Source organism: Apus apus, chromosome 1 (assembly GCF_020740795.1).
Source record: "Apus apus isolate bApuApu2 chromosome 1, bApuApu2.pri.cur, whole genome shotgun sequence".
Lineage (NCBI taxonomy): Eukaryota > Metazoa > Chordata > Aves > Apodiformes > Apodidae > Apus > Apus apus.
Genome location: NC_067282.1, coordinates 1,659,349 through 1,677,691, shown reverse-complemented (window position 1 = coordinate 1,677,691; position 18,343 = coordinate 1,659,349). Strand labels below are relative to the sequence as shown.

Below are 18,343 nucleotides of genomic sequence, written 5' to 3'. Positions count from 1 at the left end.
TTATTAAAGGAATTAATTTCCCCAAGGTTTTATGTGCACTCAGAGTGATGTCCCTGGAAGGGAAACACATGTGGTATCAGCTGCTGTGAAGGCCACAATGAGCATCTTCTGTGCTGCTCACATCATGGGTTGGGCAACTGCCTCCCTTCACTCACCCTCCATTCATAGGAATGAACATGAGAGAGCAACACCTGTGAAGGAAAGCTGCTGTGCCCACCTGATACTGCAGATAAAACAATCCATGGCTGCCTTAATTCTAATTACAAAATCCTTGTGGCTTGCAGCTGACAAGAACGGGAAGTGAAACAATAGTTCTTCCACTTGCATAAATTCCCCCTCAATTTTAAAGGGACTTACACAGGATCTTAAAGGAATAGCTAGTACTGAATTAGTAAAAGACCTATAGAATAAAACAGCAACCTCTAGTGACTTCACAATTATTTTATCCTCATGCTACTTTTTTTTCAGTTAGCAAAGAACCTCCCTTTCAGAAAAGTCATTCCCTGGGTGCTTCTAAATCATTATGAAAAGACTAAAACAATAACATGTATGTCAAATGATTTTTTCTTACAGTTATACCATGAGTTCTGCTTGTTCTAGAGTCCACAGGAAGATGAACTGATGCAAATGTGAACCTTTTATTTGTACAGGATACACAGTGGTGACCCACTGCTAGGATAACATTTGACCAGCAAGAGAGTTGGGGTGTTCAGCCTGGAGAAGAGAAGGCTCCAGGGAGACCTGAGAGCACCTTCCAGGGCCTGAAGGGGCTCCAGGAAAGCTGGGGAGAGGTTTTTCACCACAGAGGGCAGTGACAGGACAAGGGGTGATGGGTTTAAACTGTAACAGGGGAGATTCAGGTCAGACATCAGGAAGAAATTCTTCCCCATGAGGGCAGGAAGGCACTGGAACAGGTTGCCCAGGGAGGTTGTGGCTGCCCCCTCCCTGGAGGTGTTGAAGGGCAGGTTGGATGAGGCTTGTGCAGCCTGGGCTGGTGGGAGGTGTCCCTGCTCATGGCAGGGGGGTTGGAACCTGATGATCTTGAAGGTCCTTTCCAACCTTCACCATTCTCTGATTCTATGATCCTATGATTGTTTGATTCTATGAATATTGCTGAGACAATTTAAGACCTTCAGCTAACATGTCAACTTACTTTCCAACTCAAATAGACTCATCAGAGGAAAGAACAGTTTGTCATCTGCATCCTATTTAACTTTTGGGCTTAAATCAAATTATTGACTACAAACCACCCAAGTCCTCAAACCTGGGTCACTTTTATAAACACTGGCAGGTTGAGCTGAGTCTCATCTGTGCAAGTCAGGTCTGTATTTATATTTGCTTTAAATGAACATTAAAAGTGCTGGGTAAAACTGCTGGATGACTGTGCTGTGAACACGTCAGCTCAGCTGTCAGCTTCACAGAAACTCCCAACAATGCTAGTAAAGTGAAAAGAGTTCATTAAAAACATGGATTTTCTAGCACTGTTGGTTCATGCCAGTGTATGGCAGAAAAAAAACCAACCCTGGAAACTGGCAGTCAGGGGTTCCCAAGCAGGAAATGTTCTTTCACAGAAACACAGAATAAGTTGGGTTGAAAGGGGCCAATTGATTCAACCTCTGCTCAGAGAATGGCCAAACAGACCTGGTTGCTCAAGGCTGTGTCCAGTCAAGTCCTGAATGTCTCCAAGCTATGACATTCCTGCCCTCCCTGAGCCCCTGATTCTGTTTTACCACCTTCAAGGCAAAACTTCTCCTTACGTTTAACCAGCATTTCCTGGGTTTCAATTTGTCTGCCTCCCAGCTTCAAAGAAACAAAAAGCCTGGCTCAAGTCTTCTCCCTACAGTCCCCACTAGTAGCTGTAGATCATCAAGGCTTTTGAGATCTCCTTGTCTTTTCTTAGGCTGAACAAACCCAGTTTTCTCAGCCTCTCCTTCTTCACCACATGCTCCAGATGCTACTCACTCTTGCTGTTCCCTTGCCATGGCTCAACCACGTTGATGCTCAGGACTGTCAGCTCATTCCTCAGAAGCCAGACAGGTCTCTTCCTCTCTCAGAACCCTTTCAGTCAGGGCTCAAAAACAGGCAAAGATGTGAAAATGGCAAAGGTTCCCTGGAATTTTAAAAACTGGTCTATCATATTAAAAAAACCCCCACGCTGCAACATGCCTTGGTGTCATCCCCCCTGCATGGGTGAACATCTGCTCCAGGGACATTACAGAACATGAACTCTGTATTGAAACCTGCCATATCACCAGAGAACTCTGAGCAAGAACAAGAGCCAAGTTATACAACTGCACTTCCTCCTGGCAAGCAAACTGGAAAGTACAGAAGACACAGAAAAGATGACTGATACTACAATCAACAAAATCTTACTGAAAGCACAGGGACAAAAATATAGCAAAGCCCACTGGCTGTTGACACTGTTCCTCTAACACAGACCTCATACACCAAAGACCCCACTAGGCATGATATGAAATACATATTTTTTTTAAAAAAGCAGAGTGTTTTATTTAGAAATACCTGGTGCTACTGTCTGCTGCCTTATCAAGAATTTGTAATTGTTCATAAAAAAATGCATCACTGTCTGTAAGCAGTTCCCCACAGCTGACTGCGAGTTCGTGGGGTTTTTTGACTTGGGCAGAGAAGAACTTCATGAGGTTCAACAAGGGCAAGGGTAGGGTCCTGCACCTGGGGAGGAAGAACCTCAGGCACCAATACAGGTTAGGGGTGGATCTGCTGGAAAATAGTTCCCAGGAGAAGGATCTAGGAGTCCTGGAAGATAGTACATGATCCATAAGCCAGCCATGGAACCTTGTGGCCAAGAGGGCCAGTGGAATCCTGGGCTGCATGAGGAAGAGTGTGGCCAGCAGGTGGAGAGAGGTCATTGTGCCCCTCTGCTCTGCCCTGGGGAGGCCACAGCTGGAGAACTGGGACCAGTTCTGGGCTCCCCAGTTCAAGAGAGACAGGGAACTGCTGGAGAGAGTCCAGGGGAGGGCAACAAAGATGACCTGGGGGGTTGGACCATCTCCCTGATGAGGAAAGGCTGGGAGAGCTGGGACTGCTCAGCCTGGAGAAGAGAAGGCTGAGGGGAGACCTTCTGAATGCCTGGCAGTATCTCAGGGTGGGTGCAGGAGGATGGAGCCAGACTCTGCTCAGCAGTGCCCAGGGACAGGACGAGGGGCAACGGGCACAAGCTGGAACATGGGAAGTGCCCCTGAAAGATGAGGGAAAACTTCTTGCCTGTGAGGGTGACAGAGCCCTGGGACAGGCTGCCCAGGGAGGGTGTGGAGTCCCCTTCTCTGCAGATATTCCAGCCCCTGGATGCAGCCCTGGGTGATGTGCTCTGGGTGATCCTGCTTTAGCAGGGGAGTGGGACTAGATGGTCTCCAGAGGTCCCTTCCCTCTCGGACCATTCTGTGATTCCTTTTGGTTTTTTGGGTTTCTTTTATTATTATTCCCTTAAAGGTTGTTCAGCTACAGACACAACTGTATAGATTTGAAAACTGAAATACAAGCGTTACAAGGAAATCCTGGAGAGCAAAAGATTTTGAAAACATATCAGAGAAACAAAAAAAGAAATTTTAGAGTGTCCAAGACCTTGGTTCATGTGAAGCTCAAACAAGACAGTTCTGAGCCCTGTGACTCTCATGCACACACGTGCACCCACCTGCCACAGGCTGAAATGGAATAAACTGCTGAGCTGACACTCATGTCATCTCTAAAAGTCCTGAATTTGAAATCAATTGAAGCTTCACTTCCCCCTTTCTACTAAAAACAACCCAAGAATTATTTTAAATGTTCGTGACTCCTTTTTTTTAGATGAACATTTCCTCATTGTAAGCTCCTTTATAGATTCATATTCAGAGGAACTGAGAGAGGAATGAGGATTACAGCAGTAAAAAAATTAAAGTTTTTTACAAGACAGGTATCAAAACAACCCTGACTTTACTCCAGCTACCATCTTACACTTCCTTCTGACCTCAGTTTCAGAAGCCTGAGCAGCAGACAGACAACTCAGCCATCAGGTGATGGCAACTGCTCCTAAGCAGCTTGTCAGGAAAGTGGCAAAGAATGCAGAGGCCAGGTCTGTGGCACAACTTTGTTACATCCAGGTGTAAATTCTGGACATTAAGACCAGATCCAGATAAAAGCAACAGGATTCCATTTTTTCCTAAAGTGACACCCAGAATGGTTTTGCTTCCCATGTACTATTTGGTTTGTGATGGCTTTCAGAGTTACCAGCACAGCCAAGTGCATCATTTTTTCTTTCCATAAACCTTAGCAAAGGAAAGCAACATATTCTAAACTACTGCCAGTTGCATGTCAGCAGGAATCCTGCTAATGAAAAAGGTGATTTGTTGCCTGTTCCAGAAAACTAAATAAGGACACGAGGTACATTTGTGATTCGTTTGCCACAGGGTGGTACAACAGCAGCATTTCTGAGTCAGATACAAGGAACAAAATCAACATTGGCTCCTTCTGACCACACAGCAATCTCAGATGTCGCCAGCCCAACACACATGACATTTCCCTGACAACAGTTTCACAAACACCTTGTGCCAGCACAAACCAACCCTGTTACTGCAAAAAAGTCACCACCTCTCCTTTTTCTTCATGATGGTATGGATTTCTATAGGCTGGAGAGTTGCGCGGGGAGAAACTTGATGAAATTCAACAAGGGCAAGTGCAGAGTCTTGCATCTGGGAGGAACAAGCCCATGGACCAGTACAGGTTGGGGGCTGACCTGCTGGAGAGCACAGTAGGAGAAAGGGACCTGGGGGTCCTGGTGGACAGGAGGATGACCATGAGCCAGCAATGTGCCCTTGTGGCCAAGAAGGCCAATGGATCCTGGGGTGGGTTAGAAAGGGGGTGGTTAGTAGGGCAAGAGAGGTTCTCCTCCCCCTCTGTTCTGCCTTGGTGAGGCTGCATCTGGGATATTGTGTCCAGTTCTGGGCCCCTCAGTTCAAGGACAGGGAACTGCTGGAGAGAGCCCAGGGCAGAGCCACAGAGATGCTGGAGGGAGTGGAACATCTCCCTGATGAGGAAAGGCTGAGGGAGCTGGGTCTCTTGAGCTTGGAGAAGAGGAGACTGAGGGGCGACCTCACCCATGGTTACAGACACGTTCAGGGCAGTGTCAGGAGGATGGAGCCAGGCTTTGTTCAGTGATGTCCAGTGACAGGACAAGGGGCAATGGGTGCAAACTGGAGCACAGGAGGTTCCATGGGAATATCAGGAAGAACTTCTTTCCTGTGAGAGTGACAGAGCCCTGGGACAGGCTGCCCAGAGAGGCTGTGGAGTCTCCTTCTCTGGAGACATTCCAACCCTCCTGGACACGTTCCTGTGTGATGTGCTCTGGGTGCCCCTGCTCTGGCAGGGGGGTTGGGCTGGGTGATCTTTCCAGATCCCTTCCAACCCCTGAGATTCTGGGATTCTGTGATTTTATTGATAAAAAATCACTGATGAACATGTTATCGTCCAGGTTATTGACAAGCCAAGTTATGCATTAACACTCCCTCTGTGCATTCAGTTCAACTTCCTCAGGATACAACAACCACCCTTTGATGTACACATCCTACAGCAAACTTCACTGGTTTGCCTTCTTCACTAATCAGGAGTCAAAGGATGTGTGTAGCAAGAGATCTTGACAGCTGGGCCCTATAAAACTGAAGGCACAACTTCAGAATTGCAACTTGGTGAAAAACCCATGAAAGACTTTAAATAAAGTCACAGAAATTGCCACCTTTGGACCAAATGTCACAAAATCACAGAACGGTTTGGGTTGGAAGGGACCTTAAAGATCATCTAGTTCCAACCCCCCTGCATGGGCAGGGACACCTCCCAGCAGCCCAGGCTGCTCCAAGCCCCATCCAACCTGCCCTTCAACACTGCCAGGGATGGGGCAGCCACAGCTTCCCTGGGCAACCTGGGCCAGGCTCTCCCCACCCTCACAGCCCAGAATTTCTTCCTAATATCTCACCTAAGTCTCCCATTCTCCAGTTTGAAACCATTTCCCCTCATCCTGGTTTATTTTAACCCACTATTTCTCAAGGTCTACCAGGTGATGTCAAAGTTATTAAAACTTTCTAGGAAAGTGAGCCCTGTCTCCACATACAGATGGTCCAAAGTGTTGGTTTCAGAGGGGGCTGCACTGCAACCAAAACCCAAAGCCAGCAGCAGGCAGCATTTCATGGCCAGACTCTGCTGGTGTTCCAGCCAAGCCAACCACAGCTTCAAACAAGCCAGAGACCAACAACTCTCTCACCAACAAAACCCACACAGAACAATTCTCATCCTCGAAACAACAATCTAATTAAAGCTAAAACCTACAAAGGGATTGTTTATGGTGGCTGCAAACAGAAACAAGCTCTGAAATCTTTGCAAATAAGCACAAGCTTTACTTTCTTGCACGGCACTACAGCCAAGTATCAGCTGAAATGTCTTCATGGCTTTTTGAATTTCTAAAGTTTTCACCATCTTTCAGATTTTTATCAACTGGAAAAGCATAGAAAGCTTCAAATCTCCAGGTAAATCCATCCTGATGGACTCCAAGGGAGCAGTACCAAGCAGCCACCACATTATAGAACCAGAGTCACAGAATGGTGAAAGTTGGAAGGGACCTCCAAAATCATCAGGTTCCAACCCCCCTGCCATGAGCAGAGACACTTCATGCCATTTAAAACAACTGTTGTAGCAAAGGAGATATAAGATTTCTCTTTAAACACAGAACAAAATTACTTTTTTTCCACTTTCCACATTAATTCTAATGCCCCTGTTGTAAAACTGATATTTAAACTGAGGAGTAGGGAGATTTTGAAGGCAAGGGAGGTGGGATAATTTGTTTTTCAAGTCTGAGGGTTACTGTATTATTATATACACTTTTATATTATGCATCTCTTCTATGATTCTATATTAAATAATCAACATTCTGAAGTATTCTTTCGGATTTATCTACAGGTTACTGAGTACCTCTGAAAAACCAGCCTGAAAATAATCTAAAAGGTACATCTCTGCCACATACAAAAAGAGGTGCCCTGAGGTAACACACCTGATTGCAACCAAACCAATGAAACTGGTACTAGAGTCTTATCTCACTGCATGGATGGTTGCAGGAATCTCACCTGGTCTACAGAGCAGAGACAAACACTCATTTGCAGAAGTCATCCTGAAATGGTAGGCACTAAAAAACTAAGTCAGTCCTATGATGTCTGAGATGCTGCTGATTCCACCCAACAATCCCAACTCAAGTCATCTTCCAGTTTGCTTTCAACTGGGGCAGCTGGCATGGAAAGTGTTTTTTTTTTCATGAATGCTGAATTCTGCCCAAGAGTCTCAGTGGAGAGAGAACCAAGAAAAGAAGCTGAGTACCTGCAAAAAGGCAGTAACTCCAAACGTGCTGCAAGACAGATAAAATCTGAAGAGTTTCAGGAGAAATTTGATCTGATTTAGAAACGTGAACAGCTCTACAGAGCTCAGACAGGAGAAGGTGTATCAGCTCATGGGCAGCAAAATGGAGTTGTACTTTCTGGTGGCCATCCCTATGGAATGAAGGACTTATTGATATTAAAATAAAAGGCACATCTTTAGAATTATAATCTCTACACATAAAGGAACGTGTTCAAATTGAACACTACAACTGTATCACAGCATGGAACACCCTGAAAGCCACTCACCCTATTAAAACAAGAACCCTGCTGCCCAGAAAGGGTTTTATTGCCCTTTCAAAATACCTCCTCCCTTCCCAGGGATGTTACCTACAGGAAGCATTAGAAACATTTAATAGAGAAAATCTCCAATTCTTTATCCTTCACGCCATTTTCCAGTCCTAGTATCTCTTTCATAAATGGTGATCACTGCTGAGAGAGCTTCTTTCTGCAGGCACCAATTTTCATAGAATCCTAGAATGGTGAAGGTTGGAAGGCACCTGACAGATCACCAGGTTCCAACCCCCCTGCATGGGCAGGGACACCTCCCACCAGCCCAGGCTGCACAAGCCTCATCCAACCTGCCCTTCAACACCTCCAGGGAGGGGGCAGCCACAACCTCCCTGGGCAGCCTGTTCCAGTGCCTTCCTGCCCTCATGGGGAAGAATTTCTTCCTGATGTCTGACCTCAATCTCCCCTCTTTCAGTTTAAAACCATCACCCCTTGTCCTGTCACTGCCCTCTCTGGTGAAAAGCCCCTCCCCAGCTTTTCTGGAGCCCCTTCAGGCACTGGAAGGTGCTCTCAGGTCTCCCTGGAGCCTTCTCTTCTCCAGGCTCAACACCCCAACTCTCCCAGCCTGTCTCCAGAGCAGAGCTGCTCCAGCCCTCCCAGCATCTCCATGGCCCTTCTCTGGCCCCTCTCCAACAGCTCCATGTCTCTCCTGTGCTGAGGGCTCCAGAGCAACTCTCCTAGTTGACTGCTTTTCTCCTTTTAACATCTACTTCGTGTGCTATTTTCTTTCCCGCTCATCCAAACTTGTCAAGATCTTTCTACACCTCTGGCTCTTAAGCTTAACATTTGCTTATACTGCTTCACTTTCAAATCATCACCTCTCTCTTCAGGTCCTTCTCCATTTTGTTTACATTAAACCACTATTATAAATAAAATAATCATTTTCTCAGTACTTTCAACATGGTTCCCACATGTATTTCAGAAGGAGGAGATAAGTAAGAGAAACCAGGACTTTGCCAGCAAACCTCCTTCTGTTATAAACCCCAAGTATTTACTTTAATCCCACATCTTCTGTATCTCTTCATCAGTTTTTAATCTCTGAGAAAACCCTCACTGCCCAACCTGCAGCAACGTTGTTCTTTTACGTAAGCAGAGACTGAGTGGGAAGTTTGCTGCGAGCTCCTGGCAAATTCAAGACATTAAATCAGGTGAATCACCTTTATCCACAGGCTCATTGACTCTTTCAGGATCTCTTTTTGAAGGATGCTTTCCCTCCTCAAAAAAATCAGGTTGATTGCTTCCATCGTTTCATATCTATCACCCTGTGAACTGACAGAAGCTCAACATGAGCTGGCCATGTGTACCTGCAGACCAGAAAGCCAAGTGTGTCCTGGGCTGCATCAAAAGAAACATGGCCAGCAGGTCAAGGGAGGTGATCCTGCCCCTCTACTCTGCTCTGGTGAGACCCTACCTAGAGTAATGTGTCCATTTCTGGAGTCTTCAACACAAAAAAAACATGGAGCTGTTGGTGAGAGGCCAGAGGAGGCCACGGAGATGATGGGAGGGCTGGAGCAGCTCTGCTCTGGAGCCAGGCTGGGAGAGTTGGGGTGTTGAGCCTGGAGAAGAGAAGGCTCCAGGGAGACCTGAGAGCACCTTCCAGTGCCTGAAGAGGCTCCAGGAAAGCTGGGGAGGGGCTTGGGACAAGGGCAGGGAGGGCTGGGAGCAGGGGGAAGGGTTTCCAGCTGGCAGAGGGAGCTGGAGCTGAGATGTGAGGGAGAAATTCTGGGCTGTGAGGGTGGGGAGAGCCTGGCCCAGGTTGCCCAGGGAAGCTGTGGCTGCCCCATCCCTGGCAGTGTTGAAGGGCAGGTTGGATGGGGCTTGGAGCAGCCTGGGCTGCTGGGAGGTGTCCCTGCTCATGGCAGGAGTGGGACTGGATGATCCTTTTTTAAGGTCTCTACCAACCCAAACCATTCCATTCATCACTGTGCTGGCTTTATCAGGCTGCTTGGTAGGGAAGTCAGATTTTTTCACCTCTCTTCCTGGAGCCCTTCTCAAAGGTTGGGACACACCTTTTTTGCTCTGTGTTGACATGGAGGTTTTAGCACCACATTTCACACTGTTGCTTGTATTTAAGCAGTTTCATATTTGATATCACATTCGAGCTGTTGGAGGGACACAGCTGGAGCCCAGTGAGACACTGCACTTGATCTACCTGAGGGTTTCCCCCACTTCTTCTAAAATGCCTTCAGTTGCCATTTCCATTTGAGACTTTGCCTTTGACTCATCCTCTCCCTTGCTGCAGAGAATGACCCTGCTGCAAGGACACATGGGTGTGCTCCCACATATTTTTTTATCACCAAGAAGAGTCCAAAAAATCCAAATTTACAGTTCTTAATTAAGAACCCAGTTGTTTACCAGGAGAGGAGATTCAACTACTATAAATACCTGAGAGTTGCAGAAAAAAAGAACCCTAAATGGTATTCTTTCCTTCCAAAGGAATTTGGCTCAATGAAAGGACTTGCAACTTAAATTTTCAGTAAACCACAGTTATTTATGTAGAAGAATAGGCTGCACAGAAAGGTTCCATATCAAAAACAGCTTCACTTTGAAAAAAGCTTCCAAACAAGTTCAAGGAAAGAATCAGAGAATCCCAGACTGGTTTGGGTTGGAAGAGACCTGGAAGATCATCTAGTTCCAACCCCCTGCCATGGGCAGGGACACCTCCCAGCAGCCCAGGCTGCTCCAAGCCCCATCCAACCTGCCCTTCAACACTGCCAGGGATGGGGCAGCCACAGCTTCTCTGGGCAACCCGGGCCAGGCTCTCCCCACCCTCACAGCCCAGAATTTCTCCCTCACATCTCAGCTCCAGCTCCCTCTGCCAGCTGGAAACCCTTCCCCCTGCTCCCATCCCTCCCTGCCCTTGTCCCAAGCCCCTCCCCAGCTTTCCTGGAGCCCCTTCAGGCACTGGAAGGTGCTCTCAGCTCTCCCTGGAGCCTTCTCTTCTCCAGGCTCAACACCCCAACTCTCCCAGCCTGGCTCCAGAGCAGAGCTGCTCCAGCCTTCCCATCACCTCCGTGGCCTCCTCTGGACTCTCTCCAACAGCTCCATGTCCTTCTTGTGTTAGCAGGCTCCAGAACTGTACCCAGCCCTGCACGGGAGGGGTGGGGTAGGGGGCTGTGTCTCACAAATATACTGGATAAGAAGGAGCCCAGTAACTGGGTAAAGAAACCACCATAGATCAGCAGCAAGTTCAGCAGCTGGACCCTGTGCCCACTGCCCATCTACAGACAACAGCCCACGTGCAGAGGAACAGCACCAACACAACTTCCTTTTCCCTCATTGTATTTCTCAGTCTTTCAAAACTGATCCATCAGTTTTTAGTTTGCTATTTTATTGCAAGACCGATAAACCCCACATTCCTGGGGTACCCACAGGTTTCTAAGCTCAGAGCACAGAAAGCCCCCATCATGCAAAAGGTGGAAATGTTTATGGAAACTCTTAAGGGATGAAGATCCTGCCCAGCTCACTACGAGCTTAGTTTGTAACACAGAGAAAATGTAGCCAGACATGGAGAGGAAAGCAGAATCCCTGGGCAGGGGTTATGTTACCATGCCCTGAGACAAGAGCAGCCACAACCCACCAGAGCCTGTCACCATTTACCTGGGTTTTTTGCTCATTTTTTAATGTCCTTTTTGGGGTTGTTTTTTTTGGGGGGGAGAATATTTAATTCACTTCTAGAATTACTTCCAAGTAAGAGCAGGAGCTGATGACAGCCAAGCACGCGAGTAAGCATCCATTAATAATTTTATCTCCAGTATTATAAGGAAATTCCTACTTTATAATCACTTCCATGTACTGAGCATTTAGTCAGCACAACTATTCATGTTTCATAATGGAAAAGCACAACCACACACACACACACAGAGCCAAGCCAGGGCTGCTGCCACCAGGACTATCAGCCCTGCATTTCCCCTGAGATACCAGATCAGATTAACCTTTCAGGAAGTCAGACACACAGCACAGCAATGAATTTATAACACAGGCTGGGATTTACTCTAGGAAGCACTAGCAGTTTACTCTAGGAGTGGTGAACTTGGTCAAGATAGAATGGAATGGCATACAAGAATCCCTTGGAGGCCTCGTTTGGTGCTCTCATTTTTTAACTTTATCTGCTTTTCATATCGATATTTCCCCTTCCCCCCCATATGCAAGGCCAGGTTGATAACACAGGGAGTTATAATACAGTGGTAGCTCCTCAATAAAGCAATTTTAAATGGAAAGTACAGTCTTCTGAGTTACTATGTCTGATTCTCTCACCTGGAAACAGTTTCTAGATAGCGAATTCAAACCAGCTTTGAAAATGTCAGTCTACAAAATGCAACCTCATCAAGTGTGAATTAGCTTTAAATAGTTGATTTTAAAATTTATCTGTAACTACTGAATCCTGAGACATGGGAACAGTGAACATTCAAGTAACCCTAGGATGATATTAAAAAAAACCCCTATGAGCAACCATATTTGAACTTTTAAAGTATGTCATTTCCAGTGAGTTCAAGTACCTACTCTTGCCTAAACTTGGGCAGCTGCCCTGTGTGAGAAGATTTGCTGGTTTCTAAAATTCATAGCTTGAAACCAAGATTTCAGGATTACATTTTCATTAATCATCACATAAAGAAATGTTCTGATCAGAGAATTGGATTAAAAAAAAAACAACTAAAACTAAATAAAATTTAAAAAAGGAACTGAAAACAATCTCCAGCTTCTTTAGGGTCAGCAGGTTTTGGTTTCACAAACTTGATTCCTTCACCTGAGGGTGCTTTCCAGGAAAAATAAGTGAATTAAAAAGTAAAGGGGACTGCTTAGCTTTGCACCCTGACAGCTGGGCATAGTTCTGGAGGATCTAACTACTGCTCTGTGCTCTCATCTACTTCAGCACACTGAAAATTCAACACTGCAGTCCGAAAACAACCCCAGATCTTGTCCTTGACTCCTTCTGCATCCCACATTTTCACCCTTCCCAACTCCCCTACACAAATTAAACTTCCTTACCTTCATAATGTTTACTAAGTCTGTTTGATAATAACGATCTTGGTGGGCATTAGCAGCTGCCAAAGTGAGCAGATAATCATTCCTTGCATGGATTGCCTTGGAATTGCACTCGGACCGTCGTGCTTTTAACTACAACAAGAAATGGAAGTTAAAAGGTGCTCAGGAGATGTAAAATGACCAAATATGGATTAATAATGAATTAACATGTATATGTAGGTATTAATACAGTCAAAACTTTGAGGGATTAATAGCTTAACAGATTTGTTAATGCCACGGGATTTCAAATGTATCTTTTTTGTCATTCAGTTGTACTTTTAGCATCTGGTCTTTGACAACAGTTATAATGACTAAAAAATTCCTCGAAAAAATTTCCTGGCAAATTTCCACTGGAAAAAAAAACGCCTTGTAAATTTGGCCATAAGTAATTCTGCACTGACTGCATCAGGAGTGCTCTTATCTCATCCCTTATTCTAACAACATACCTTCCAACGTGTCAATCACCTCTACATTCCAGACTCATCCACCTCATGAAATGAGATGCAAAGCACCATTGTAAGAAACCTGAAGGGTTTTTTTAATACTCACCTTTACACTTGCCTTCTGCAGGCTTATTCTGGACTGGAAAAGACTAAGTTTGGACCTAAAATAAAAATTAAAAGAAGAGATTAATGTATTGGACCATTCTACAAAACTTTTTATGTCTAAATTGCAGGAAAAGAAGTGTGGCCAGCAGGGCCAGGGAGGGGATTGTCCCCTCTACTCTGCTCTGCTGAGACCCCCTGGAGTGTTTTGTCCAGCTCTGGAGCCCTCAGCACAGGAGAGACATGGAGCTGTTGGAGAGGGGCCAGAGAAGGGCCATGGAGATGCTGGGAGGGCTGGAGCAGCTCTGCTCTGGAGCCAGGCTGGGAGAGTTGGGATGTTGAGCCTGGAGAAGAGAAGGCTCCAGGGAGACCTGAGAGCACCTTCCAGGGCCTGAAGGGGCTCCAGGAAAGCTGGGGAGGGGCTTGGGACAAGGGCAGGGAGGGATGGGAGAAGGGGGAATGGATCAAAACTGGAAGAGGGGAGATTGAGGTCAGACATCAGGAAGAAATTCTTCCCCATGAGGGCAGGAAGGCACTGAACAGGTTGCCCAGGGAGGCTGTGGCTGCCCCCTCCCTGGAGGTGTTCAAGGGCAGGTTGGATGGGGCTTGTGCAGCCTGAGCTGGTGGGAGGTGTCCCTGCTCATGGCAGGGGGGCTGGAACCTGATGATCTTTAAGGTCCCTTCCAACCTTCACCATTCTATGATTCTATAAATTTTTACTTGTACAGTTTTAAGTAAAGCTTAAGGATCAAGAGAAATATTCCAAAGAATGCTGAGCTCCATCAATAGCATCTTCTGCACAGTCTGAAATCTTCTGCAGAGCTTCTCCTGATTTGGGAACAATATATAAATACATCATGAAAGGGAAACTGGGTGACAGCTGCAGTTCAAGTTATTTTGGTGTTTGATGGATTTTGAGGCAGCTCTCCAGAGACAAAGTGCTACAAATTTGAACTACTGGTCATCTGAAGGAATATTAATGCAAAATTGCTAATTATATTCCAGGAAGCTGGAGGAGTATCCATGTACACACACGTATTTTTAAAAGCAGAATTGGACCAAATTTCACATTTGGGTTTCTGAAAGAGGAATTAGTGAAGGACCTTATTGGCTGTTTGAAAGATGGTGTTTTAAAAACGAAATAAGAAACTAAAATTAAATTTAATATTAATGTCTATAAATGTCTGAGGGGTGGGTGTCAAGAGGAAGGGGCCACTCTCTTCCTGGTGGTGCCCAGGACCAGGAACAATGGGTATACGGTAGAACATAGGGAGTTCCACCTCAACACAAGGAAGAACTTCTTTCCTGTGAGGGTGACAGAGCCCTGGGACAGGCTGCCCAGACAGGCTGTGGAGTCTCCTTCTCTGGAGACATTCAAACCCAACTGGACATATTCCTATGGGATCTACTGTAGATGACCCTGCTCAGGCAGGGGGGTTGGAGCTGATGATCTCTAGAGGTCCCTTCCAACCACTAACATTTTATGATACTATGATTCTTCAGGTGATTACAGATAATCTTATTAAAGTTCTTTTCATCATCCAACCCTGAAATAAAAGACCAGAAAAGTTCTCTAATGAAACCATAAGTTCTTTTCATCCTCTGAGAACAATTCTGAGTAATTTCTAAACATAAAAAAGTAAATAAATTTGGGGGAAAAAAAAAAAAAAGGTGATGCAACTTCCCACAGGGCAGGCCAAAATCCAAATCATGTGATCTACTTCCTTTCCTGAAAGGAAGGAAATCAACCTCTTTAGGTTGTCAAGGAGCATAAAAACCTAAAGCCTCCAAAATTTGTCTTCAGAAATGGAAAACAGGGCCCCATCCCATCCCCCTCCAAATGGATTGATACCAAACTGAGATCTGTGCAGAGAAAAGGAAGCAGCCTCCAATATAACCTCTGAAAAGGTCAAATTGCAACAGTTTAACTCCCCTTGTAAAGAAACCAGCCTAAATGAGTTGAACTTGACTATCACCTTAAAGCATGTTTGAAATGGCCACAAAAATGTACATAATAAGCAAAAAAAACAATTGACACAAGCTCATTGCAAGCAATTATCTTCCTAAAATAATATTAAGTGTAAAAACTAATACAAGGACAAATCTGCTTTATACACAGGCAATTATTTATACATATGCTATTATAAAAACATACTTGGCCTCAATATCAGCTTTCTCCCGCACTGCTTGAGCCATCTGTTCAGTCTCAAAATATTTCTTTTTGCCTTTAGCTAAATCTTTTACTGTCTCTTGTAGTTCAGCTTGGATCCTTGTCAACTGGTCCACGCACTGAAAAGAAGCAGTCAGGAAACAAAACATTAATAAGAGGGTTTTTTGCAACCAAGTAATAGGATCATCGTAATTTCACTCCTCTTTATTATGTTTTATATAAAATCAGAGAACATTTAGAACAGATGAGAAGAGAAGGCTCAGGGGAGACTTCATTACCATGTTCCAGTCCTTAAAGGGTGGCTGCCAAGAAGATGGAGACTCCCTGTTTCCAAGGAGTCCCATGGAGAAGACAAGGGGTCCTGGGCACAAGTTGCTCCTGGGGAGATTCCCATTGGACACAAGAGGGAAATGTTTCCCCATCAGGACAGTCCAACATTGGAACAGTCTCCCAAGGGAAGTGGTGGATTCCCCCACATTGGGCAGTTTGAAGCCTCAGCTTGACAGGGTGCTGAGCCACCTCAGATCAACTGGAGTAGTGCCTGGAAAGGTTGGACCAGATGGTCCTTGAGGTCCCTTCCAACCTGGCATTCTAGGATTCTAAGAACAATGTGGTCTCCAAGTCACTCCTGGTCAACAGTTCATGCTTTTCTTTTAAAGCTGATCAGAATATAAAACTGTATTTCTTTCTGCTGCTGTTTATTCAAATTTGATGATTAAGATTAGACCAGACATTGGGATGGGCTGCCCAGGGAAGTGGTGGAGTCACCATCCCTGGGGGTGTTCAAGGACAGGTTGGACGTGGCACTTAGTGCCATGGTCTGGAGATGTGGTGGTGTCAGGTCATAGGTTGGACTTGATTATCTCAGAGGTCTTTTCCAGCCTTGGTGATTCTGTGTGCTAACTTACAAATGAAACATAAAATTTCCAAAAGTTTTGGGCAAGGTAATTAATTAGCTGAAAGAGCTCAAATACAGCTGGGAAAAATCCCAAGGAAATCTACTGGAGGTGAGTAACAATATGATTAGGTTTTCCTTCTCCAAAGTTTAAAACACAAGAGAAAAGTTACCATGTAAGACACAAGGGAAACAAGAACAGGCTGATAAACATTATTTTAATAACTCATTTTTCCTAAAACTATCTTGAGAGCTTTCCAACCAATGGGGTTATCTCAAAAATCAGTGTCAGTCACAAAGAAAACTGAAAGGTTTAAAATGCATAGCAAGCCCTGGGTGTTCCTGCTGCAGCAGAGGGGTTGGACTTGATGATCTTCAGAGGTCCCTTCCAACCCCTGTGATTCTGTGATTCTATGATCAAAGCTACTCAAGGACTGAAAATAGAATCATAGAATCCTTTGGGTTGGAAAAGACCTTTAAGATCATTAACTCCAACCATTAATTATATCAATAACTACTAAAATAATTCAATTTGTTTTCCATATGACCCAAGCAGCCTCACAACATACATTTTAATGTCCAAAAATAATATTCAAAGCAAGAGTAGAAAAATGACTATACTGGTAATTACACTCCCAAGTCACTGTAACACCTGATGGATCCCTGGTTTCCTGGAGATGGGTGAACACCTGCCTGCCCATGGGAAGGAGTGAATTTATTCCCTATTTTGCTTTACCTAATAAGCTGTGCCCCCCTTTGAGGGTGGTGAGACACTGGAACAGGTTATCTAGAGAAGCTGTGGCTGCCCCATCCCTGGCAGTGTTGAAGGGCAGGTTGGATGGGGCTTGGAGCAGCCTGGGCTGGTGGGAGGTGTCCCTGCCCATTCAGGGGTAGGACTGGACGATCTTTCAGGTCCCTTCCAACCCAAACCAGTTTGTGATTCTATGGTTTTGTCTAACCCCAAACTCCTGCACTTTTACCCTTCCAATTCTCTCCTCCATCCCACTCGAGGGGAGTGAGAGAGCAGCTGCATGAGGCTCAACTGCTGACCATGGTTAACCCACAATTACTGATATGTTCACCAATTCTCCAAACATCCAATCAGCTTCCAAAAAAAATATCTCTGGGACAGGATCTACGTTGAGCAGAAAGGTTCTACTTAACAACATAAAAGTGAATTATCAATGTCTAGAATGATATTGTCTTTCCAAGAGATTTGTAAAGATTTTCTTTTACCCAAATTAGGTTAAGTACAAGTGATAACTCAATGCATTTCTATTTAATTACAGATATGACAGACTAGATGTGGTCAGTGAAGGCTCCAGGCAACACTCAGAGGCAGAGCCTCAAGCAAGCTTAAGGAAACCAATTTGCCTTTCAATCTGCCTTTCTGTCCTTCAAAGACCAGACCCAATATCCCACCTCTTTCCACATCATTATCATACACCCAGCTTCTCCCATTTGAGGTGCCACACATTGTCCTCTTACTGACCACCCCTCCTAAATACCTGAAGTTCTCATTACACTAATTATTAATGCATGTAATCCCCTTGACAAGCACTGCAAGACTCGTAAGGTGATGGAATCCAACAACGTGACATTAATGCCACAGCATTCAACAGCTCTTAAAAAGAATATCCAGCCACTTGTAAAGAAGAAACTTTTTGTTTCAGACAACACAAAATTGCTTGTTTTCTCACCACACAACTCTGCTTTCCTTCTGGCTATAAAGCACACAAAAGTTCATATAACTTCACTCTCAAACCAGTACTTGATGTGTGCAGACCGAGAAAGCAATGGGCTCCAGAAGATAAGCTTGGTGGTGGGTGGTTTGGGGAGTGGCAGAGAGAAGGGTTGGGTTTTCTGGAGACCTCTGAGTGTATGAGAGAAAAAGGAAAGGTAGAAAAATCTGTCTCTATTGGACAGCTGACAGAAACCAGCAATCATTTCAAAAGGAGTGGGTTCTTGCTACATCCATTGCTATTTTGATCCCTGA

The 18,343-nt window shown here is 45.1% G+C and overlaps 1 protein-coding gene across 5 annotated transcripts in view; it reads right to left on the bottom strand.

Annotated features, from left to right (window-relative positions):
• Positions 1–18,343, bottom strand: part of FCHSD2 (FCH and double SH3 domains 2) — a 194,113-nt gene that overhangs the window by 72,313 nt on the left and 103,457 nt on the right. For all 5 annotated transcript variants that reach the window (XM_051608683.1, XM_051608685.1, XM_051608682.1 and 2 more), the window contains exons 6-8: positions 15,438–15,571; positions 13,287–13,341; positions 12,702–12,830 (exon numbers count right to left, since the gene is read on the bottom strand). In XM_051608683.1, the coding sequence (XP_051464643.1) occupies positions 12,702–12,830; positions 13,287–13,341; positions 15,438–15,571 (318 nt within the window). The remainder of the gene's footprint in view (positions 1–12,701; positions 12,831–13,286; positions 13,342–15,437; positions 15,572–18,343) is intronic.